At 41.9% G+C, this 25,248-nt stretch overlaps 2 protein-coding genes across 6 annotated transcripts in view; one reads left to right on the top strand and one right to left on the bottom strand.

Moving 5' to 3' along the window:
* Positions 1–712: 712 nt before the first annotated feature.
* On the top strand, positions 713–25,248 carry EFCAB10 (EF-hand calcium binding domain 10). 3 transcript variants are annotated; one of them, XM_066239490.1, is made up of 5 exons: positions 713–821; positions 20,055–20,219; positions 20,327–20,414; positions 21,498–21,541; positions 25,163–25,248. In XM_066239490.1, the coding sequence occupies exons 1-4, from the start codon at positions 713–715 to the stop codon at positions 21,532–21,534; spliced, it is 399 nt and encodes a 132-aa protein (XP_066095587.1). In that variant the 3' UTR covers positions 21,535–21,541; positions 25,163–25,248. The 3 variants fall into 3 exon arrangements, with proteins under 3 accessions (XP_066095587.1, XP_066095588.1, XP_066095586.1); XM_066239491.1 differs by lacking the exon at positions 20,327–20,414; XM_066239489.1 differs by lacking the exon at positions 25,163–25,248 and having other exon boundaries at positions 21,498–21,583.
* Positions 21,310–25,248, bottom strand: part of RINT1 (RAD50 interactor 1) — a 41,711-nt gene continuing 37,772 nt past the window's right edge. For all 3 annotated transcript variants that reach the window (XM_066239485.1, XM_066239487.1, XM_066239488.1), the window contains 2 exons: positions 25,130–25,248; positions 21,310–21,872 (listed from right to left, as the gene is read on the bottom strand). In XM_066239485.1, coding sequence (XP_066095582.1) covers positions 21,680–21,872; positions 25,130–25,248 — 312 coding nt within the window. In that variant the 3' untranslated portion in view covers positions 21,310–21,679. The remainder of the gene's footprint in view (positions 21,873–25,129) is intronic.

Below are 25,248 nucleotides of genomic sequence, written 5' to 3'. Positions count from 1 at the left end.
TTTTTGTAGTTTTAATTTGTTCATGGGATTGCTGATGAGGCTGATAATATTTTCATATGTTTAGTGGCCATTTGTCCTTCCTCTTCTTGAAATGCTTGTTCTGGTGAAGGATAAAGGCACATGCTTCAGAGGCTACCCCCCAAGGGCAGAAGTCTACAGATTAGTTTTGCAGATGAAACAGTAACTGAGTAAAGGCCCTCCTAGCCACTTGCATCCCACCTTACTCAGTGACCTCCGCTCAAAACGACCTCACATTACGAGCCCATGCAGTCTAGTTAAGCAGCAAATAGAGATAGATGTTGGAGCTCAGGATCTAGGCAGGCTTTATGATCCACAATAGAATAGAAAAAAACAGGCTACCGTTATGCAACACTGCCAGCACGGAACTGCTGCCTGCTCACACCGAAGACGCTACTTAGGACTCTCTGCTGGTCACCTCCAGAATTACACAAGTTCCTTCTGTTATTAGTGTATTCTGTATTATTAGCACACGAAGTCAACCCGGATCCACAAGTACTGAACACAAGAAAGGACAATCAGACCCAGCCCTCGGTCGTCCACACGCCCCACGCTTCGTTTCCTTGGTGAGAAGTAGACCTCAGTACTGAGGTCGCAACCTGAACCAAGCAAACCACTCTGCCCCGCAGGCGAGAGGCGGAGCCGAACCGTCGCGTTGCTGCCTGGTCGCCTAGCAACGGAGGGACGCAGAGTGATGGAGGCCTGCAGCAGTAGAGAACTCGAGGCCAGGAATTATCTGGAAAAGCATCGGATTATGAAGTTGCTGAACTATCTCACCAGCTCCCTGCTCTTTTATCAGCCAGGTGAGGGGTCTTGCCTACCATTGGGAAACCCGTCCCGCCCACCTCTCCGCAAGCGGCGATTCCTAGACATTCCCTCCAGTTCGCGCCTCTCGCGCACATCCACCACCGCTTTCACCGCACACTGTCCTGTCTCTCCGCTGCTTGAGCCCTTCTGCTGCCGGTTAACGCTGTGGCCTTCAATTAAACAAATGCTACTAAACGACCCTTTGTGCCAACCACTGGCCCTGCTACAGCAGGACTCAGGCAGGTGGAAGTCTCGTAGGGCTGGGAGAGAGGCTCCCGGTCGGCAGCCTGGCCCCTGGCTCCACCTCTCAGTATGTGTGGCTGGGAAAACGCCCGAACTTCAATCTCTTATGGAAAATGGGGATAATAGTACCAATCTCGTGGAAATGTGGGGGCTACTAAATAAATTAATTATTCCTGTGCCTTGCAAGGAACAGATGTTTCCAATGTTTCCCCAACCTCACAGAGTTTTTAATATGATAAGACAACTAAGCAATTGATAGCGGAAGACTCAATGTGTTTTTTGTTTTAGTTTTTCTTTCTTTCTTTCTTCTTCTTTCTCTCTCTCCCTCTCCCTCTCTTTCTTTCTTTCTTTTTTTTTTTTTTTAATTTTTTTTTTCAAATTTTATTTATTCATTTTAGAGAGGAGAGAGAGAAGGAGAGAGAGACAGAGAGAGAGAGAGAGAGAGAGAGAGAGAAGAGAGAGACGGGGGGAGGAGCTGGAAGCATCAACTCCCATATGTGCCTTGACCAGGCAAGCCCAGGGTTTCGAACCGGCGACCTCAGCATTTCCAGGTCGACGCTTTATCCACTGCGCCACCACAGGTCAGGCATCTTTCTTTCTTTCTTCTTTCTTTCTTTCTTTCTTTCTTTCTTTCTTTCTTTCTTTCTTTCTTTCTTTCTTTCTCTCTCTCTCTCTCCTTCCTTCCTTCCTTCCTTCCTTCCTTCCTTCCTTCCTTCCTTCCTTCCTTCCTTCCTTCCTCCCTCCCTCCCTCCCTTCCTTCCCCTCCTTTCCTTCCTTTCCTTCCTTTTTTCTGGTGAGGAAGCAGACAGGCTCCCGCACTGGCCCCTACTGGGATCCAGCCTGCAAACCCTCTACCAGAGGATGCTCTGCCCATGTGGGATTGCTGCTCCCTTGCTCCTCAATGGAGCTAATTTAGCACCTGAGGTGAGGCCATGGAGCCATCCTTAGCACCAGGGGCCAACTTGCTTGAACCATTCAAGCCATGCCTGCAGGAGGGAAAGAGAGAGAGAGAAAGAGGAGGGGAAGGGGGAACAGTGGAGAAGCACATGGTCGATTCTGTTATGTGCCCTGACCCGGAATTGAACTCAGAACTTCTGCAGGCTAGGCGACACTCTAATGCTAGGCCAACCAGATACGTTCTTGAGCAGAACGCTTTTCCTGACATTTTTCACACCTTTGACCCCCTCACAAAAATTTAAATATTGTGTAATTTTTGTGCAGTAATTTAAAAATTATGTTAAGGTGAAAGTGCCTGATGTCTTTTCCCTGGGAAGCAAAATTGTAACTTGCCATCCTTCCTCCATAGGGAGTGTCCAAAATGCCAAAATTATCCATTTGTCTCTGTTTTAGGAAATGGAAATATCAAACTTTTCAATGTTGCTAAAACCACCCAACCAATATGATCATGTTTAGGGTGATCAAGTCCTCTCTATTTGTTTTAAATCAATAAATAAATAGAAGCTCTGCATCAAATAAAGACAAATAAAAAATGGAAAATATAAAGTACAAAGGAGTGCATTTAAAAATAAAAAGCAGTGGGGGGCCCTGGCCTGGTTGCCCAATTGGTTGGAGCATTATCCGAGATCGGGCGCGTTCAGGGTGGTATGGCCATAGACGCCTGGCAGGAGCATTATCCAGATACGTCAAGGTTGCTGTGGGTTGGCCAGGGGCACATACAGAAACGACCAATGAATAAATAAATAACTCTAACAACAAATCTATGCTTCTCTCTTATGTCCTCCTCTTTCTCTCTCTCTTGCTACCCCCCCTTCCTTTCTCTCAAAAAAAAATTAGCACTGGGGAAAAGTTGCTATGAAATGATTCTGAAAAGTGGCTAATATATGGATGACTACTAACATATCAATGCAATAACTGAACTATTATCCTTGAGAGCCTGATTCTAAAACATTTGGTTTTTCAAAATAAATGTGTTATATAACATTGAGATTAACAACCTCTAATAATGTTCATGACATACAAATTTTTATTTTTAATTTTAACTTTCCCTATTTTAACAAGAGATATATTTATTACATAAAATATTTGTGTGTGTATATATGTCTATTTTAGAGAGACAGGGACAGACAGACAGGAAGGGAGAGAAATGAGAAGCATCAACTCATAGCTGTGGCACCTTAGTTGTTCATTGATTGCTTCTCATATGTGCCTTGACCAGAGGGATCCAGTTGAGCCAGTGACCTTGGGCTCAAGCTAACAACCATGGGGTCAAGCCAGTAATCCTGTGTTCAAGCTGGTAAGCCCACGGTCAAGCTGGCGACCTCAGGGTTTCGAACCTAGATCCTCAGCATCCTGAGCCAATGCTCTATCCACTGCACTACTGCTTGGTCAGGCTGTCAACATACATTTGTAAATTTCATTTTTTAAAATTTATATCAAAGTATATGTATGGGTTTAAAAATGAAAAAACACTACAACGCTTATAATGAATAACAGCATTCACCTCCCTATCTCAGATTCCTACTCTACAGAAAAAAAATGATTTTTGACTCTTTATTTCCTTTGCTATTTAACTCAATAGTTTTTTAACTCGATATTTTAAATCATAGACTTACACTACTAATTCTCAATGTTCCCACCCAAGGTTTATATTTGGCTTTATACTATAGAGGATGAGAATTTAGCTTTTATCCAAACACCTACACACATACATACTCACACCTGTTCCCACTCCCCTCTATCTTCCTGATAAAGTTAGAACACAATTTTTGTATAATCAGAATTCACAATTTACATTATTATTATTAAGCAGATATCCACAAATAATCCATGTAACATACTATGATTATATTTCCATGGTTGTTTTCCCTGAAATTAATAGTAATACATTTTAACTTTTTGCTTAATTTTTCTGTGATTATCACTAACTCATCCATATCCTCTTTTTGTCACATGTGTGGACCTCCTCTCGTTACATTTACATACATCAGGTGATGTACCCAGCTCTCTGTCCTTGTCCCAGTCAGGACTGATTGCTCGGTTGCCCTGCTCTACCGTGATTAGTCAGGGGTTCCCCTCGTTCTCGTGCTGAAGCCTCTTCTCCTCTCTCCTGTGTTTTGTGGCCTCAGGCCTCCCTCTCGCCTGCTTTCTCCCCTTCCTCCGGTGGAGCATGTCCTCCCATGGCTTCCTGCATGTGCTTGAGTGGTAGATATTTGAGAACTCACATGTATAAAAATGTCTTATTCTATACTCAAACACGTTGATAACTAGTGTGGATACAATTCTCCACTGGAAAATGTCCTCAGAATTTTGAGGGCTTTGCTCCATTGTCTTCTAATTTCCAGTGTTGCTCTAGTGAACTTTGATGTTATGTCATCAGATTCTTGATTTGTGTATTTGATGCTTTTCCTTTCTAGAAGTTTTTGGATTGTCTTATCCCTGGTAGTCTAAGTGTATATATATGCCTTGAAGTGGGTTTTTTTTTCATTTTCTAATTCATTGTGCTAGGTACTTTGTGATCTTTTTATTTTTTTTAAATGTATTCATTGATTTTTAAAGAGAAAGGGAAAGACAGACAGAAACATCGATCTATTTCTGCGTGTACCCTGCCCAGGGATCGAACCCACACCTCTGCATCGGGAGGGCACTCCAACCAACCTAGCCATCCAGCCAGGACTGGTATTTTTAAATTGTAGACTTTTTCTGTCTTCTGCTCCCTTCCTGATCTTTTCCTATCAAACTCTTTATTCTCTTAACCAATTTAGAATCCTGAGAATTTCTTTATTCCTTCAACACAAAAAAACTTTGAACCCATCTGGCAAAAACAGAATTCTCCAGCAGAAGGCCTGGGTAGGGAGGTGCAGAGAGTCTAAGCAGATAAAGACATTCTCAGTAGCAGGAACAAGGGAAGGAAGTCTGGGGAATTATACATTAATAAGATAACTGTCATACATAAATTATTTAAATAATTATCAATGTATAAACCAGATGCTGTGACCACCTGTAACAACGTGAACTCCTTGAATAAGCTTTGTAAACTCCAGTGTAGGGAGGAAACCCACAGGTGAAGAAACACGTAGCTAAGCTAAGGAGGGAGGACTAAGGAAGGATTGGCTGGCACCCAGAGTACATATGCTGTGCTTCTCAAAGTTTCCCGCCAAGTCCTCCTCATGGAGAGGAAACGAAACTTGTACTTTTAGTGTCTGAGACCTTAGCCAGATATTGCATAGCAAGTTTCTCTGAAGTCCTTCTTTTATCCTAACTTTTTATTATTTGTTCTTCTACAGATATATCCATTTCTCAATATAAATGTTTCATAATACTCAGCAGAGTATGATTAATTCTCAGAAAAAAACACTCTCTTTATCCTGAAGCCCCTGGCATTAAACATGTATCCCCGTTTGAAAACCCTGGACTGTAAGGGAGTCACGGAAAATAGACTAGGCAGCTTGATGGGATTATTACCACTGGGAAAACAAGTCCAAAATCCCACATCCTCAATTCTGAAATTCTGAAAACCAACAGGTCTTCATAACTCATTTAACAGCAAAACCTGACATAACCTGAAATTATTTGGCAAGAAAATATAGCCCCCAGCTGGGCAGCTGCTTCCCACTGACAATTCTGTGCCGTGAAAGGAGGGAGCATACACTTTTAGGGAATGACTTTGATAAAATTAGTTTTTGTGTTTTTTGTTTTTAAAGGAGGCAATTGCAGTAACCTAAATGATACTGCTGTGTGAGTGGTGAGAATAAGACACATGTGAGAGATAATGAGGAAAAAGACTCAATGGAGACCACCGTGACTGACTAGATTTTGGGGTTGCAGATGCTTCCCACATTTGAGTCAGTGAAGTGTGGTCAAGCCTGCACGCCCTAGAAGCACATGGTTTGCACTCCGTCCAGCTGTGTAGCCATGGGCAAGTGGCTGTTGTGAGGAGCAAACTTGAGGTTTGTCTCTTGAAAAACTGATTGTCATTAGCAGCTGACGTTTATGTCACTTAGGTGCTTAGTAACATTGAGATCTTCCCTTCATGCTCTAAAACGTTTCTTTTTTATATATATTTCTGTTGCAAGCATTTCCAAGACATTTTAGAAGCAGGCAGAGTTATATATAGACTCCAAACACAAATGTAGCATCTCATGTAGTATGAAGTATATACAGCAATAAGCCTTCATCAAAGTATTACACCAAGTTCTATTATCATTATTTACTTATTCTACCCTTAAAAAGAAATGTAGTGAGTTGAAATTCAAACCTGTTACTTAAGATATTTCCATATTGCTTCTTTAAAAATTTTTTTTAATGTTTTGTATTTTTCTGAAGTGAGAAGCAGGGAGGCAGAGAGACAGACTCCCACATGTCCTTGACTGGGATCCACCTGGCATGCCCACCAGGGGGCAATGCTCCACCCATCTGGGCCTTTGCTCTGTTGCAACTGAAGCCATTCTAGTGCCTGAGGTGGATGCCACGGAGCCATCCTCAGTGCCCGGGCCAACTTTGCTACAATTGAGCCTTGGCTGTGGGAGGGGAAGAGAGAGACAGAGAGAAAGGAGAGGGGGAAGGGTGGAGAAGCAGATGGGCGCTTCTCTTGTGTGCTCTGGCTGGGAATCAAACCCAGAACTTCCACAAGCCGGGCCGACGCTCTACCACTGAGCCAACCAGCCAGGGTCTCTATATTGCTTCTTGATTGGTGTCTTCACTTGCAATTTTCTTCACTTTTATCTGAGCATCATGGGCTGTGTGATTTATCCTTAAGCATATTTTCACTGTAGGAGTAGGACCCCATTTATTTAGAGGTAGGCCAGTTAGACTAATAGCCATTATGTTTCATATATTAGAAACAGGTGAGTTCTTTTCTCCAAACATATTATGTTTATCTTTGAAAAACTCCTTTCCGCTTCTGCTGAACTTGAAGCAGTTGTTCTGACAATATTTTTAGCTCTTTAAACACTTTCAGGAATTCCATAGTTCTGGGGACTTTTAAAAACATTTTCCATGAAATGTTGATAATATCAGTTTGGTAATTAAAAATGTCATTAAATATGAGCAATTGTTCTTCAGCTGATTTCCATGAAACTAGTACTTCTTCAATATTCCAGTAATCTGGCCACAAAAAATTGAGAAATTGTAATTTATTCCTGTCTTGAAGTTGGCTACACTTGTTTTTAAATGTTCACAATCCATTATTTTTTTTCAAATTTGTTATGATGTTTTCTAAGTCTTTCCTGAGGAATACCAATAAATCAATGATTTTCAACAAATTTTATGTTTTTGAAGGTTTCTGAATTAATTCATCTAGACTGAATTAATAAATGGCATAGGTTATGCAGATTAAATAGGATCGAATAATGTGTACGACAGCTATTTTGTCAAGGGAAAGTTTTGAGCATTCTTCCATGGCTCCCAAAATGGGTGATAAGATTACCTTTTTTTTTTTTTTAATTTCTGAAGCTGGAAACGGGGAGAGACAGTCAGACAGACTCCCGCATGCGCCCGACCGGGATCCACCTGGCACGCCCACCAGGGGCGAAGCTCTGCCCACCAGGGGGCGATGCTCTGCCCCTCCGGGGTGTCGCTCTGCCACGACCAGAGCCACTCTAGCGCCTGGGGCAGAGGCCAAGGAGCCATCCCCAGCGACCGGGCCATCTTTGCTCCAATGGAGCCTTGGCTGTGGGAGGGGAAGAGAGAGGAAGGAGGGGGGGGGGTAGAGAAGCAGATGGGCGCCTCTTCTGTGTGCCCTGGCCGGGAATTGAACCCGGGTCCCCCGCACGCCAGGCCGACGCTCTACCACTGAGCCAACTGGCCAGGGCAAGATTACCTTTGAAATCTATATTTCTGTTGGTTCATTGTGTCCTAGCTTCCTATTGGTTTCACCATTCGGGGATCACCCATGCACTCAAAATATATCTCAGGGGAATTTGGGGCATAACACAAAGCTGAAACAAATGACAGCTTGTCACCCCCTGGTTTTGGGCACTTTTTCTTTTTACATTATATTTGTTTACTGAAGTAACATATGCAAGGGAATTAAAATGCAAGCTCATCTGGTTTGAACAAAAGCTCACCAGTTTGGGCCCAAGGTCGCTGGCTCGAGTAAGGGGTGACTCAGTCTGCTGAAGGCCTGCGGTCAAGGCACATATGAGAAAGCAATCAATGAACAACTAAGGTGTCGCAATGCGCAACGAAAAACTAATGATTGATGCTTCTCATCTCTTCATTCCTGTCTGAAAGAAAAAAAAAAAGAAAACAAAGATAGCTTGACCAGGTGGTGGCACAATGGTCAGGGATGCTGAGGACCCAGGTCAGAACCCTGAGGTCACCAGCTTGAATGCAGGCTCACCAGCTTGAGTGTGTGGTTGCCAGCTTGAGCACGGGATCATAGATATGACCCATGGTTGCTGTCTTGAGCCCAAAGGTCCTTGGTTTGAAGCCCAAAGTACCTGGCTTCAGCTCAGAGTCACTGGTTTGAGCAAGGGGTCATTGACTTGACTGGAGTCCCCTGGTCAAGGCATGTATGAAAAGCAATCAATGAAGCCCTGGCCGGTTTGCTCAGTGGTAGAGTGTCAGCCTGGTGTGTGGATGTCCGAAGTTCGATTTCTGGTCAGGGCACACAGAAGAAGTGCCCATCTGCTTCTCTGCTCCTTAACCTCTCTCTTCTCTCTCCCTCTTTCCCTCTCATCACCCCCCTCCTGCAGCCAAGGCTAGATTAGAGCGAGTTGGCCCCAGGTGCTGAGGATGGCTCCATGGCTTCCTCTTCAGGCACTGAAAAAAATGGTTCCAGTTACAACACAGCAAGGACCCCAGATGGGCAGAGCATCGCCCTCTAGTGGGCTTGCCAGTGGATCCTGGTCGGGTGCATGTGGGAGTCTGTCTCTGTCTACCCTCCACTTACTAAAAAATAAAAAAAAATTTTAAAAAACCAATCATCCTGACCAGGTGGTGGCACAGTGGATAGAGCATTGGACTGGGACATGGAGGACCCAGGTTCAAAACCCTGAAGTTGCCAGCTTGAGTGCAGGCTCATCTGGTTTGAGGACAGCTCACCAGCTTGAATCCAAAGTTGCTGGCTTGAGCAAGGATTCACTTGCTCTGCTGTAGCTCCCCAGTCAAGGCACATATGAGAAAGCAATCAATGAACAACTAAGGTTCCACAATGAAGAATTGATGCTTCTCATCTCTCTCCCTTCCTTTCTGTCTGTCCCTGTCTCTCCCTTTCTCTGTCTCTGTCAGGAAAAAAAGCAATCAATGAATAGCTAAAGTGACACAACTACGAGTTGATGTTTCTCATCTCTCTCCCTGTCTTTCTGTCTCTGTTTATCTCTTGCTAAAAAAAAAAAGGCAAAGATAAATGTTGGTGAAAATGGCTTTGGCTGGTTGGCTCAGTGGTAAAGTGTCAGCTTAGTGTGTGGATGTCCAGTTCAATTCCCAGTCAGGGCACACAGGAGAAGCAACATCAGTTTCTCTACCCCTAACCCTCCCCTCTGTCTCTCTCTCTTTCTCCCCATCCCACAGTCATGGCTCAAGAGATTTGGCTCCAGCACTGAGGATGGCTTCCTGGCCTCCACAGGCACTAGAAATAGCTCAGTTGCTGAGCAACAGAGCAATATCATAGGTGGGCAGAGCATGCCCCATACGGCACTAGTGGGAGTCCGTCTCTCTGCCTCCCAGCTCACTTAATTAAAAAAAAAAAAGTTGGGCCTGACCTTTGGTGGCGCAGTGGATAAAGTATTGACCTGGAATGCTGAGGTTGCTGGTTCAAAACCCTGGGCTTGCCCAGTCAAGGTACATATGGGAGTTGATGCTTCCTATTCCTCCTCCCCTCTAAAAATGAATAAATATAATCTAAAATAAATAAATTAAAAAGTTTGTGAAGATATCAAGATGGCAGCGGAGTAGGCAGACGCACAGACTCCCAGCTCACACAAACTGGATTACAAATTAATTTAGGAACAATCAGTATGATAATTCAACTTTGGATTACAAGAACAGGTCTCAAAAACCAAGGAGCAAAGAAGAAGACACACCGAACCTGATAGGGAGTGTGGGGCACGGTGGGAGCTGCCCTGCTTCCAGGAGGAGGGTGTGAGGCTGAGACCCAGAAGGGCTCTCATTACAAGATGTGAAGAAAATATCACTCACAGCCACTTGCCTGAGGACCTGGGAATGAGGTGTGCTGAGGGCTGGCTTGTCTTCCAAAAAAAAAAAGTGGGGAGAGAGAAAGTCAGGGGCAGAGGAATGCATGGGATGACATGAGAAGCTGACTCATTTAGTGCAGAGGCAGCTACAGCTGGGGGAGGGGTTGATCCCTCCACACAGCACAAGCCTAAAGTGGTTCTGGGTGACCCAACTCCACAAAGCTCTCCAGCTCCAATCAGTGCAACAAGACACAGCTGAAAACAGGAAGTGGGGAGGAGGGGCAATAACTCAGGTCTCCATGGAGATCTGAGATATACCTCCCCCTACCAAAGTGGAGAAAGCACCCTGGCCCCGGAGAGAAGGTGGTAGATCAAGCCTTTCGAGTCTCAGGTTATATCCACTGCATTCCTGGATACAGTTTCAAATAAGCCCCCTGCTGAGATCAGTAAACAAGATTACCACCTAGTTAAGAAAACAAACAAATCAAGACTTCAAATAGGCTCTACTAGGTAAGGAGATCACAACTAGAAGAAGCCTATAAGTCATACAGAAAATAATGGGTAGGCAGAGAAGCATAATTCATATGCTTCAACAGGACAAATCCTCAGAAAAAGTCCTGGATGAATTGAAAGTAATCAAATTACCAGATGCAGAGTATAAAATAATGATTGTTAGGATGCTTGAGGATCTCAAAGCTAAAATGGATGGATTTAATGAATATCTCAATAAAGAAACTGTAAGCATCAAAAAGGACATGGAAGCCTGGCCAGGTGGTGGCACAGCGGATAGAGCGTCGGACTGGGATGCAGAGGACCCAGGTGCGAGATCCTGAGGTCACCAGCTTGAGCACAGGCTCATCTGGTTTGAGCAAAAAGCTCACCAGCTTGGACCCAACGTCACTGGCTTGAGCAAGGGGTTACTCGGTCTGCTGAAGGCCCACGGTCAAGGCACATAAGAGAAAGAAATCAATGAACAACTAAGGTGTCACAATGAAAAACTGATGATTGATGCTTCTTATCTCTCTCCATTCCTGTCTGTGTGTCCCTATCTATCCCTCTCTCTGACTCTCTCTTTGTCTCTGTAAAAATAAATAAATAAATAATATAGGAGCACCAAAATATATAAAGCAGATTTTGATGGACATAAAGGGAGAGATCAACAGCAATACTATAATAGTAGGGGATTTCAATACTCCACTAACACCAATAGATATATCCTCAAGAAAGAAATTTAACAAAGAAACAGCAGAATTAAGGGACACACTAGATCAACTGGATTTAATAGATATCTTCAGAACCTTTCACCCTAAAGCAGCAGAATATACATTCTTTTCAAGTGCTCATGGTACATTCTCTAGGATAGACCACATATTAGGGCATAAAATGAGTCCCAACAAATTTAAGAAGATTGAAACTATATCAAGCATCTTCTCTGACCACAATGGCATGAAACTAGAAATCAACTACAATAAAAAAACTGAAAAATACTCATCAAACACTTGGAAACTAAACAGCATGTTATTAAAGAATGAATGGGTCAACAATGAGATCAAGGAAGAAATACAAAATTTCCTTGAAACAAATGAAAATGAGCATACAACAACTCAAAATCTGTGGGACACAGCAAAAGCAGTCCTGAGAGGGAAGTTTATAGCATTACAGGCATACCTTAAGAAGCTAGATAAAGCTCAAATAAACAACTTAATCCTGCAACTAAATGAACTAGAAAAAGAACAGCAAGTAAAACCCAGAGGAAGTAGAAGGAAGGAAATAATAAAGATCAGAGCGGAAGTAAATGACATAGAGGCTAAAAAACAATACAGAGGATCAATGAAAGCAAGCGCTGGTTCTTTGAAAAGGTAAACAAGATCAATGAACCCTTAGCCAGACTCACCAAGAAAAAAAGAGAAAGGACTCAAATAAATAAAATTAGAAATGAGGGTGGAGAAATAACAATGAACACAGCAGAAATACAAAGGATTGTAAGAAAATACTATGAAGAACTGTATGCCAAAAAATTAGACAACCTAGGTCAGTGATGGGCAATCTTTTGAGCTTGGTGTGTCAAAATTTGCCAAAAAACCGAGCATAACTCGTTGGTATGCTACTTCAAGAAAAAAAACGATAATTCTGCAATATTTATAGTTTAAATAACAAAACTGTATAATTGTAATATATAATTGTATTTAATAAACCAAAAACTAGTTATTTAACTTACCTGCTTAGTGACTTCTTTGTTCATCTGTCAGTTGGTTTCTTTTGTTGGTCTTGATATTATTTAACTTGTGTGGGGTGCCGTGAACTAAGATAAGTGAGGGGGAGGGGGAATTCTTTAACTAACCTGCCTATTAGTGACTTTTTTTTTGCTGAATTTCATTGGCTAAATCTTCAATTGAAGGTTGAAATTTTTTACACTTCAAGCCCAAGCAAGTGCTACTAACTTCATCTGTCAATGTGTTTCTTTTGTTGGTTTTGATATTATTTAATGCCGAAAATAAGGTGTCACAAAAGTACGTAGAGGGAAAAATTGTGAGTAAAGCCATTCCTATATTTTTCAGGGTGCTAAAAGTGTCTGGTAATCGGTGCCAGGCACTCCAAATTTCCTGTTTGTAGTGGCACTCACCTTGATTCTCCAAGTGGCACCTTTCCAGATTGATCTCAAGTCAACAAACACCTGAACCCAGATGCTGTCTTGAAATTCTGCAAGTTGCATCTTAGGTAAATTAAGATGGCTGCCGCTATTTCTAATGGCGGGAAACGGCACCCATAGCACAGGCCCTTGCCTCTCCCAGCATCCCCCTCACTTATCTCAGTAATGATGGTCAGTTAGAAATCCATGACACCCCAGAACAGTAGATTGGATGATAGTGCTGTGGTTATGTGGTTGCTGGTAATGGCGATCACAGGGCCCCCAGAGATGCATCCCCCATGGCATTCCACTGCTCCCTGTTCCGCTGGCCGGAAATGAGGTAAAAGATCCCCTAACAGCCTAACTGGAAGTCCCAGAAATAGACGCTCTGTGCCGGAGTTCTGTTGTTTTGGCTTGTAGACCTCCAGCACAGAGTGTCAACACTACAGCAAATGTTTTATTCTCGGCTACTGCACCTGGCCATGCAGGAGCTGAGGATGAGATGTCCTTCTCAGCATGCGCCCCCATACTTCTCTGGTATGTGGCCACATGCAGCCATGTGTCATCGAAAATGGCTACGTGTGTCAGTGCTGACATGTGTGTCATAGGTTTGCCATCACAGACCTAGGTGAAATGAACAAATTCCTTGAAAAATACTCTGTGTGTGTGTGTGTGTGTGTGTGTGTATCTCCAGTGGTCGTCAACCTGGTCCCTACTTCCCACTAATGGGAGTTCCAGCTTTCATGGTTGGTGGTAGTGGAGCAACCAAAGTATAAATAAAAAGATAGATTTAACTATAGTAAGTTGTTTTATAAAGATTTATTCTGCCAAACTTAGCAAAAATCTGACATAAAGTACTTGGTGAGTAATTATTATTATATGCTTTAACTTGCTGTAACTTTGCTTTATAAATTTTATAAATTTTATAAAGCAAAGTTACCTCCCTACTTTATAAATCACCATTACTGTGGAAATGGTGGGCGGTTAGAAAATTTTACTACTAACAGAGATACAAAAGTGGGTGGTAGGTTTAAAAAGATTGACTACCCCGGTATAATCTTTCAAAAACTCAATCTGGAAGAATCAGAAAACCTAAATAGATCGATTACAACAAATGAGATAGAAACAATTATCAAAAAACTCCCAACAAACAAAAGCCCTAGGCCAGATGGCTTCACAGGCGAATTCTACCAAACATTCAAAGAAAAACTAACTCCTATCCTTCTCAAGCTATTTCAAAAAATTCAAGAGAAGGGAAAACTTCCAAGCTCCTTTTATGAGGCGAGCATAATTCTGAATCCAAAGCCAGGCAAAGACAACTCAAAGAAAGAAAACTATAGGTCAATATCCCTCATGAATTTAGATGCTAAAATTCTCAACAAAATATTAGCAAACCGGATCCAGCAATACATGAAAAAAAAAATCATACATCATGATCAAGAGGGATTTATTCTGGGGAGGCAAGGCTGGTACAATATTAGCAAATCAATAAATGTGATTCATCACATAAACAAAAGGAAGGAGAAAAACCACATGATAATATCAATACATGCAGAAAAAGCATTTGATAAAATCCAGCACCCATTTATGATCAAAACTCTCAGCAAAGTGGGAATACAGGGAACATACCTCAACATGATAAAGGCCATCTATGACAGGCCCGCAGCCAACATCATACTGAATGGACAAAGGTTAAAAGCAATCCCCTTAAGATCAGGAACAAGGCAGGGGTGCCCCCTTTCACCACTCTTATTCAGCATAGTCCTGGAAGTTCTAGCCACAGCAATCAGATAAAAAGAAGAAATAAAAGGCATCCAAATTGAAAAGGAAGAAGCAAAATTATCATTATTTGCTGATGATATGATACTGTACATAGAAAACCCTAAAGTTGCAGTAAAAAAACTACTGGACCTGATAAATGAATTCAGCAAGGTATTAGGATATAAAATTAATGCTCAGAAATCAGAGACATTTTTATACACCAACAATGATCTGTCTGAAAGAGAAATTAAGAAAACAATCCCCTTCACTATTGCAACAACAACAACAAAATACCTAGTAGTAAATTTAACCAAGGAGGTTAAAGACTTACTTTCATAAAAGAAACATTCATAAAAGAAATCAAGGAGGATACAAACAAGTGGAAGCATATACCGTATTCATGGCTAGGAAGAATAAACATCATTAAAATGTCCGTATTACCCAAAGCAATTTATAAATTCAATGCAATTACTATTAAAACACCAAGGACATTCTTCAAAGATATAGAACAAATATTCCAAATATTCATATGGAACCAAAAAAGAACACAAATAGCCTCAGCAATCTTGAAAAAGAAGAGTAAAGTGGGTGGTATCACACTTCCGGACGTCAAGTTATACTACAAGGCCATTGTACTCAAAACAGCTTGGTACTGGCATAAGAACAGGCATATAGATCAATGGAACAGAACAGAGAACCGAGAAATAAACCTGCACCTTTATGAACAATTGATATTTGACAAGGGTAGTAACAGCATATAATGGAGTAAAGACAAACTCTGTAACAAATGGTGGTGGGAAAATTGGACAGCTACCTGCAAAAAAACGAAACTAGACCACCAACTTCCACCATTCACAAAAATAAACTCAAAATGGATAAATGACTTAAATGTAAGTCATGAAACCATAAGCATCTTAGAGGAAAACATAGGTAATAAGCTCTCTGACATCTCTCACAGCAATATATTTGCTGATGTATCTCCACGTGCAAGGGAAATAAACGACAGGATAAACAAATGGGACTATATCAAACTAAAAAGCTTTTGCACAGCTAAAGACAATATGAACAAAATAAAAAGGCAAACCACACAATGGGAGAGCATATTCGACAATACGTCTGATAAGGGGTTAACCAAAATTTATAAAGAACTTGTAAAACTCAACACCAGGAAGATAAAGAGTACAATAAAAAAATGGGCAAAAAAGAAATAAAAGATAATTCCTCTTGCAAAAAAAAATGGGCAAAAGAAATGAATAGACACTTCTCCAAAGAGGACATACAGATGGCCAATAGGCATATGAAAAATGCTAAACATCATTAATCATTAAAAAAATGCAAATTGAAACCACAATGAGATATCACCTCACACCAGTCAGAATGGTGCTCATCAACAAAACAACACAGAATAAGTGCTAGCGAGGATGTGGAGAAAAGGGAACCCTTCTGCACTGCTGGTGGGAATGCAGACTGGTGCAGCCACTGTGGAAAACAGTATGGAGATTCCTCAAAAAATTAAAAATCGAATTGCCTTTGACCCAGCCATCCCACTTTTGTGAATATATCCCAGGAACTCCACATCAACGAGTCAAAAGGAGAAATGCACCCCCATGTTTATGGCAGCATTGTTTACAATAGCCAATATCTGGAAACAGCCCATGTGCCTGTCAGTGGATGAGTAGATTAAAAAGCTGTGGTACATATACACAATGGAATACTATAGGGCCATGAAAAAGAAGGAAATATTATTTTTTGCAACAACATGGATGGACCTGGAAACTATTATGTTAAGTGAAATAAGCCAGGCAGAGAAAGAAAAACATGATATTACCTCACTCATCTGAGGAATCCAACGAACAATGTGAACTGAGGAGCGGAACAGACAGAGGAGGGATCAAAGGATCCAGAAGGAAAGGGAACAGAGGGAAAGGGGATGATAGGGTGATAGGATGGGATGAGAGTAGAAAGCAAATTTTAGAGGGAAAAGGGAGGGCATTACGGGGAAGGAACACGGGGGAGGGGAGGATGAATTCGGGGGGATACTAGAATCTATGTAAACAATAAATTAATAAAAATAAAAAGTTGGTGAAAATGTGGAGTAAAAGGAACTGCTGGTAGGAATTAAATTGGTTCAACCACTATAGAAAACACTATGAGGTTTCCTCAAAAATTTTAAAATAGGACTACCGTATGCTCTAGCAATTCTACTGTTTCTGGGTATATCTCCAAAGGAAGTGATAACAGGATATTGAAGAGGTATTTGCACTCCCATGTTGATTTGCAGCATTATCACAATAGACAAGTTATAGAAATAACCCAAATGTCCATCAGTGGAGGAATAAAAGAAATTGATATATATGCACAATGAAATATTTATTATTCAGCTATGAGAAAGAAGAAAATCATGCCATTTGCAACAAAGAAGGTTATTATGCTAAGTAAGATAGGCCAGACAGAGAAAGACAAACACTGGTGTCACTTAGAATGGTAGAGGTGGGAGAATGGGAGAGATGTTTAAAGGTACAAACTTGCAAATAGTAGATAAGTCCTGGAAATTTAATATGCAGTACTGTATAGTGATTACAGAGAACAATTCCAGATTATAAGCAAAAATAAATAAATAAATAAATAGACTACATCTTAATTATTCCCACCACCAAAAAATGATAATCAATTTCAAGTGCTATAGGTGTTAGCTAATGCTATGACAATCATATTACAGTATAAAATTACCAAATCAGCATATTGTATGTCAATTATATCACAAATGAAAGAAGAGACCTTCAGCCCTGGCTGGTGGCTCAAAGGATAGAGCATCGGCCCAGTGTATGTATGTCCTGGGTTCAATTTCCAGTCAGGGCACACATGAGAAGTGACTATTGCTTCTCTCCCCCTTCCCTCTCTCTCCTCCTCTTGTAGCCAGTGGTTTGATTGGTATGAGCATTGGCCTGGGCACTGAGGATAGCTAGGATTGTCTGAGAGACTACCTCAGGCACTAAAAATAGCTTGATTGATTCGAGCATCAGCTCCACACAGGGCATGCCAGATGGATTCAAGTCAGGGTGCATGTAGGAGTCTATCTCCCCTCCTCTCACTTAAAAAAAAGAAAAGAAAAAGAAAAAAGAGACCTTATCATTTAAAGATATATACTCAAAAATTTATTAAATATTTATTAATGAAATATTTTTAAATAAAATATGATTGTTATTTACTTCAAAATAATACAGGGCCCTGGCTGGTTAGCTCAGTCGGTTAAGCACATCCTCAATAAATGACAAGGTTGCAAGATTGATCCCTGGTCAGGGCACACACAGGCAGGGAACCAAGGAATGCATGACTGAGTATAACAACAAATGAATGTTTCCCTTCCCCCTCCTGTCTCTCTCCCTTCCTCTCTCTGTCTCTAAAAATCAATAAAAATTAAGGCCTTGCCAGATAGATCGGTTGGTTGGAGCATTGCCCTGGAGCGTGGAGATCGCTGGTTTGATTCCCTAGTCAGGGCACATACAGGAGCAGCTTGATGTCTGACTCTCTCTCGCCTTGCCTCTCTCAAAAATAAAAAGTGTGTGTGTGTGTGTGTGTGTGTGTGTGTGTGAAGAGGGGAATTGGATGAGATTATGTTAAAATAAGACTGGCCACAAAGATTAACAATTGAAGTTGGTAATGGGTTCATACTTCTATATATTTATAAAATTTTCAGTGATGACATAAGTTTTAAAAAAAATTATATATGGGCCCTGGCCAGTTGGCTCCAAGGTAGAGCATTGGCTTGGCATGTGGATGTCCTGGTTCAATTCCTGGTCAGGACACACAGGAGAAGTGCTTACCTGCTTCCCCTCCGCTCCCCCTTTCGCCTCTCTCTCTCTCTCTCTCTCTTTCCCCACCCCCCTGCAGCCATGGCTCGATTAGAGCAAGCTGGCCCCAAGCACTGAAGATGGCACCACAGCCTCACCTCAGGTGCTAAGAGCTAGGTTGCTGAGCAATGGAGCAACGCCCCAGATGGGCAGAGCATCAATCCCTAGTGGGCTCGCTGGGTGGATTCTTGTTGGGGCGCATGTGGGAATCTATCTCTCTGCCTCCCCTCCTCTCATTAAAAAAAAAAAGGGAATTATATACATACTACATCTATGTGTGCACATATATATAATACACTGTATATGTGTAAAGCCTAGAACTGCAATGATGATGGAGCAGCAGGTGTGGCAATTGTCATCAGCTATTCCACCATAACTTCTGGCTTTTCATCACAACTGACCTGCATTATTCCTAGAAAGTGGATCTTGATTTTTTTGTTTTTCACATTGCTTAGATGAAAGATAGCCTACTTATCCAAAATACTGCTTTTGTTAGAAATGAGCAGTTAAGCCTCCTAATTGGAAGACTCTACTAATCTACGAGTCTTTCATTTTTTTTTTTGTATTTTTCCAAAGTGAAAAGTTGGGGGAGGCAGACAGACAGACTCTTGCATGTACCCGACTGGGATCTACCCGGCATGCCCACCAGGGGGCAATGCTCTGCCCTTCTGGGGCCTTGCTCCACTGCAATCGGAGCCATTCTAGTGCCTGCGGCAGAGGCCATGGAGCCATCCTCAGTGCCTGGGCCAACTTTGCTCTCATGGAGCCTTGGAGGGGAAGAGAGAGAGAGAGGGAAAGTGAGGGGGAAGGGTAGAGAAGCAGATGGGTGCCTCTCCTGTGTGCCCTGGCTGGGAATCAAACCCCGGACTTCCACACACCAGGCCAACGCCCTACCGCTGAGCCAACCGGCCAGAGCAATCTAAGAGTCTTTATTTTTATTTTATCCCTTCTTTCAGCTTGCCACCTTTCCTGCATCATGCCGTTTCAATTTTTTTGGTTTTTAACTGCCTTTATATTGGAATCACCTGAAGAAGTTTTTGAAAAACTGCCCAGGTCTAGTCTCTAAACCTTTTTATTCAATCATCTGTGGTAGAGCACAAATGACTTCGATGTAATTAAGTTTTCTTTTTTATTTTTTGTGTGTGACAGAAACAGAGAGAGGGACAGACAGACAGGAAGGGAGATGAGAAACATCAATTCTTCACTGCAGCACCTTAGTTATTCATTGATTGCTTTCTCATATGTGCCTTGACTGAGGGGCTCCAGCAGAGCAAGTGACCCCTTGCTCAAGCCAGAGACCTTGGGCTCAAACCAGTGACCTTGGGCTTCAAGCTAGCGACCATGGGGTCATGTCTATGATTCCATGTTCAAGCCAGTGACCCCGGGCTCAAGCTGCTGAGCCCACGCTCAAGCAGGCGATTTCGGGGTTTTGAACCTCAGTGCTCTGTGTCCCAGTCCGATGCTCTATCCAATGTGCCATCGCCTGGTCAGGCATAATAAAGTTTTTCTATAGCTTTCTTTTCTCACAGCTAGGCCTATGTCCTCAGCGCCTATGTAGTACAGTAACTCAAACCATTGGTATTTAATTATCGTTAAATAGCTATATTTTAATTTTGTATCAGAAAGAATTGGAACTATTATTTTTTACAGAGAAACCAAGAGAATATTTAATATCTCTTCTGGAACGACTGAGAATTGCAAAAGTAACCCGTGTGGCTTTTCCTTTCTTCATGGACCACTCTAACATTGTGGCCATGTTTGAGATGATGGACACCTCTAATAAAGGCACCATATCCTTTGCACAGTACAAACAAGGTCAGTGTCTAATGCAATTCAGGTAATAGTTACTAGTCATTCCTTAACTTTCTCTAGCAGAAAATAATTCATTTTGTAAGTTTTCCTTCTCATTCTAACTTTTACAGCCCTAACTACCCTTGGTCTGTGTACCGCAGATGAAGTTTTAGGAGATGATGGACATGGAATAACTTTGGATAAATTTAAGCAAGAAGTGTGAGTTCATTTTCTAATGAGTAATACTTAAAGAACGTGGCCTGATTTTGAAATACAATTAATATCTTTTAAAACAGGTTCCTACCTTTTGATAGAAACTCTCAGCTGACTAGAAAGTGAGGTCAGACAGGGAGGGCTGACAGAAAAGTCCCCAAGCCTGGGGACAGGGGCGGGGAGCGCTGGAGCTGGACACTCACAGGCAGCTTCATTCTTTCTCAATGGGAGTCCCCAGCAATTCTCAAACAATAGATGTAGAAAGCCCCAATTTGCTAGAACTCACGGAAGCTTTGAGTTCTATACACTAGTTGGAAAATCTCTATATAAAATATAGAATAAAAATAATAAAATTTCTCTCAAAATATATCCTCAAAATTATTTATCACAAAGTGTTTATGAATAGCATAGGTTGTATGCTAGACAGACAATTTTAGATTTGAAGGATTACAAGCATAAAAAGTATTAACTAATGCTAAATCAGAAAAACTCATTGGAATAAAATCTGAGGGTTGTAGAAAGACTAGTTAATCTAACACAATTTGTTTAAAAGTTTTACTCACTGAGGATTAATCAAGAAATCATTAGTATAGTCCAGGAAAAGTTAGAGTTTAAGATACTCATCTTGTCACTAGTTACTAGAATATCAAGCACAAATTAGGTCCTTGCACTCCCTACCCCGGGGCAGACGGCAGCACAGTGCTCTGGCACAAAAGGGTGCATCCGAAGGAAAAGGTGGCCCACCGTCCTCTGGAATGGAATGAGAAAGTATGTTTAATGGAAGGACACTTGTGGCAAATTAGAGCAATCCTACTTTAGTCACTGTCTCTTAATGTGTTTTCTTATTGGAAATACAGTGAATTGCCAATGTAGACACAGGAACTTCAATTACAAACATGCATTCTAAAGTGATTTTTAAAAATTTATTTGTTGTGTTTGATAATCCACAACAGCCTCCCTTAGCTTACATAGGAAACTGAAAGTTGGTTACACTTTATTATCTCTGCTCTTGTATTTTATTCAACATACATATTCAGCATTTATATTTGGAAATGGAATTATTCTGAGTTTTCTGCTTTTGTTTTTTAGGAACAAAAGGTCTCAGGAAATATGGTCAGCATTTTAATAACACTGTAAGTCAAAAATAATAAATGATTCTATCAAGTTTTCAGTTACCCGGTTTCATTAATTCAGAACTTCATCATTAGCTTAATCCAATTGGCTTCCTCTTTGTTCCAAAGGGGGGAAAAACAATACAAAAAAAAAAAAAGTTATTTTCCAGTGTTAGGCCAGTTTGTCCTTAAATTAAGTAGAATCTCAACATCTTGTTGCGCCAGTTTGTAAACCCCGACCTCATTCAGGGCTGCTGTGGCGGGCGGTTGCCCGGGGGCTGACTGCAGGACCTCTTTCAGAAGCAGGGCAGAGCCAATGCTCAGATTCAAAACAATGCAGGCTTCTTTCACACTGTTTAAAAATAAAGGAAGGAAGGAAGTGAGATCTCCATTGTTTTTACCATGGGCATTTTCTATAACAATTTAATTTTGAGAAACTTAAGAGCTTCCCGCACTGTGCCCTCAATAAAAACTACACAGACCTTGGCTGGGTGCTCAGTTGGAGCATTGTCCAGATACGCCAAGGTTGTGGACTCATTCACTCATTCGCTGGTCAGGGCACATACAGGAATCAACCAATGAATGCATTAATAAGTAGAACAATAAGTCAATGTCTCTCTCTCTCTAATCAATAAATAAAAATAAAAATAATTTTTAAAAATAAAAACTATATATGAATTATAGGGGTTTTTATTTTTATTTTTTGGTCAGAAACACAGAGACAGACAGGAATGGAGAGAGATGAGAGGCATCAACTCATAATTGCAGCACTCTTTGTTGTTCATTGATTACTTCTTATATGTGCCTTGACAGGGGGCTCCAGCTGAGCCAGTGACCCCTTGCTCATGTCAGTGACCTTAGGCTTCAAGCCAGCAACTTGGGGCTGAAGCCAGCGTATCTATGATCTCACACTTAAGCCAGTGACCTTGGGGTTTTGAATCTGAGTCCTCAGTGTTCCAGGTAGACGTTCTATCCACTGTGCCACCACCTGGTCCAGCTATTTGGCTTTTTAACATACTAGGACTATATATGTGTACAGAGTTTATAATTCACCAGATTACTGTAAAGTAATAGGATCACAGTTTTCAGTATGTATCCAGTGCTTCCCAAGCCAGTGACCTTGGGGTTTTGAATCTGAGTCCTCAGTGTTCCAGGTAGACGTTCTATCCACTGTGCCACCACCTGGTCCAGCTATTTGGCTTTTTAACATACTAGGACTATATATGTGTACAGAGTTTATAATTCACCAGATTACTGTAAAGTAATAGGATCACAGTTTTCAGTATGTATCCAGTGCTTCCCAAAATATAACATTTGACATTAACATTCTATTCAGTGTAGCTAAGACTTTAGGTAGATTAGGATATGGGAAAAGAGAAAATGAAGGGATGAAATGAAAGCAGTAGAAAGGTAGAATACTAAAAACAAAACAAAAAGCAAACAGAAATGGCTTACTGAAATGAACAAAAATCTTTCATTTTATAAATTTAAAAATATTTAATAATCTCAGAAACACTAAACAATTTAAATTTGACATCAGTAATTTCTAAAAATACTTCTAAGAATTCTTCATTTATGGTTATACTTAGAACCAAAATCAATATCAAATGTTTAAGAGTAAAAATTTTTCCTCAAGCCTGGCCTGTTATTAGGTACTAAACATTTTTAATTTCTTATATTTATTGACTATGGCAAATTGCACTTGCTCTCATTTTCTATTTATTCCCCAGTAATAAGCAAATCGAAGCATTAAACCAAATGCTAGATAACAAAGCCCACATATAATTATTGTATTATTTTCCATATGAACAACTGTAAACCTGTAGGTAGAGCGCAGCGCGCATTCCTAGCAGCCGTGGCTGATGCAATGCTGTGAGAACACTCCAGCACCTGAAACCCTCCTACGCACACCCAGGAAGCTCGCCCGCTATAAGGAAGTAACTCAGCACCAACCAGGCAGCTCCCTGACCTTTTCAGCCATTGGCTGTGAAGGACACACTATAACATCCTATTGGCTGAACCCATGTATATAAGCTAGCTTACTTCCTGAATAAAGTGGATCTGCGTCACTGAACCTGGTTTCTGTCATCCTCACCCCTGGTGGGCCTTGTCCACAACTGGTGCCCAGACAGGGACCCAACTGGCATCCAAGGGACAGGTGAGTGACCTCTGCAATAGGAAACCTTCCCCCTCACTCCCGAGCCCCGCAAACTTGAGCCCTCCATGCCCTATTGCAGAGTAGGCGAGTTAAAGTTAATAAAAAGGATCTTTGTACCTACTAGGAAATCCTCTCAGGTTTCAACCCTTGGCTTCAGGATGTGCCTCTTTGGGACCCCAATACTTGGGCCCAAGGTCTCTGGTGCGTCCGTTCAGTGGAAGTACACAAAGGGCAAACGTTCCCCCTTGGTCTCATTCCTGCCCTACTAGCCATCTCCTACTGAGGACCCTTCCCCTGTTCCAAAAATATTACAGGCTACCCCTCTCCCTGAGGAGCCCCCATCTCCCCATTCGCCCCCCTCCACTGAGAAGGAAAGTGGCTTAGCCTCCGAGCTTAACACGCTCGCGGCTAAGTGCGCAAAAATGAAACCAACCGAATTGCTGACTGCCATCGGCTCTGCCAGCCAAAGAAGTGGAAGTTGCCACTCCCGAACCCCTTCACGGTTGGTATGCTGGAAGGACCCAGCCATCACAGTGGCAGGGTGCACACCCCCTTCTAACACAAGGGAGAGGTTATGCTTGTGTCTTTTCAGAAAACAGCCCTCAGCCAATTTAGATCCCAGGATGAAACATAGGCCAGTCCCGGTGTCCCAAGATGACCCTCTGACGAACCCCTCAACCCAGGAGACAGCGAGTATCCAGAAGAAGACCTCACGGCCAGCGTGCGCACCCCATCACCTGGGGGGATGTGGGGGCTTTAGTGAAGCAAGCCCAGAGAATGGTCCCTGACGGGCCCCCAGGCCCTGGTGCTCTGTTCCTGCTTATGTGTGCTATAGTAACCGCTGACTCCCAGATGCAGGCGGACCCCCACGTCTGAGCAGCTTTTCCCCACCCTGGCGTTATCCTGCCCATAGAGACAACAACAGCAAGCTGTCATTCATCAAGTCCAACTGGCCCTAATTAAAAGAGAAGGGGGAAATGTAGGTAGAGCGCAGAGCGCATTCCTAGCAGCTGTGGCTGATGCAATGCTGTGAGAACACTCCAGCACCTGAAACTCTCCTAGGCACACCCAGGAGGGAGCTCGCCCGCTGTAAGGAAGTAACTCAGTGCCAACCAGGCAGCTCCCTGATCTTTTCAGCCATTGGCTGTGAAGGACACGCTGTAACATCCTATAGACTGAACCTGTGTATACTAGCTAGCTTACTTTCTGAATAAAGCAGATCTGCGTCACTGAACCTGGTCCCCGGAGTCGGGTCTCTGTGTCTCCATCGTCCTCACCCCGGGTGGGCCTTGTCCACATAAACCCACTTTTGTCCCACCCTATATTATCTGGGTACACAATGAATATTTAAAATTTTTAGTTGATGCTGGAAGTCTCAAGTTGTTAAAAAAGGAACTCCGTTTCTGTAAAGATTTGATATATCAAAATCAATTGTTCAATGCTGAGCTTACTGTTTGAAGTAATTTTCTGGTCTCTTGCAATAGTGGGAGAACAAAGGGAAGAGATTCCGAGTCATATCAAACTGCAGCTGAGCCGCTCCTCCGTCATTGAAGTGATTAGCAAGAATGAT

This window comes from Saccopteryx bilineata, chromosome 7, assembly GCF_036850765.1.
Source record: "Saccopteryx bilineata isolate mSacBil1 chromosome 7, mSacBil1_pri_phased_curated, whole genome shotgun sequence".
Classification (NCBI taxonomy): Eukaryota; Metazoa; Chordata; class Mammalia; order Chiroptera; family Emballonuridae; genus Saccopteryx; species Saccopteryx bilineata.
This window is presented reverse-complemented; position numbering and strand designations above follow the sequence as displayed.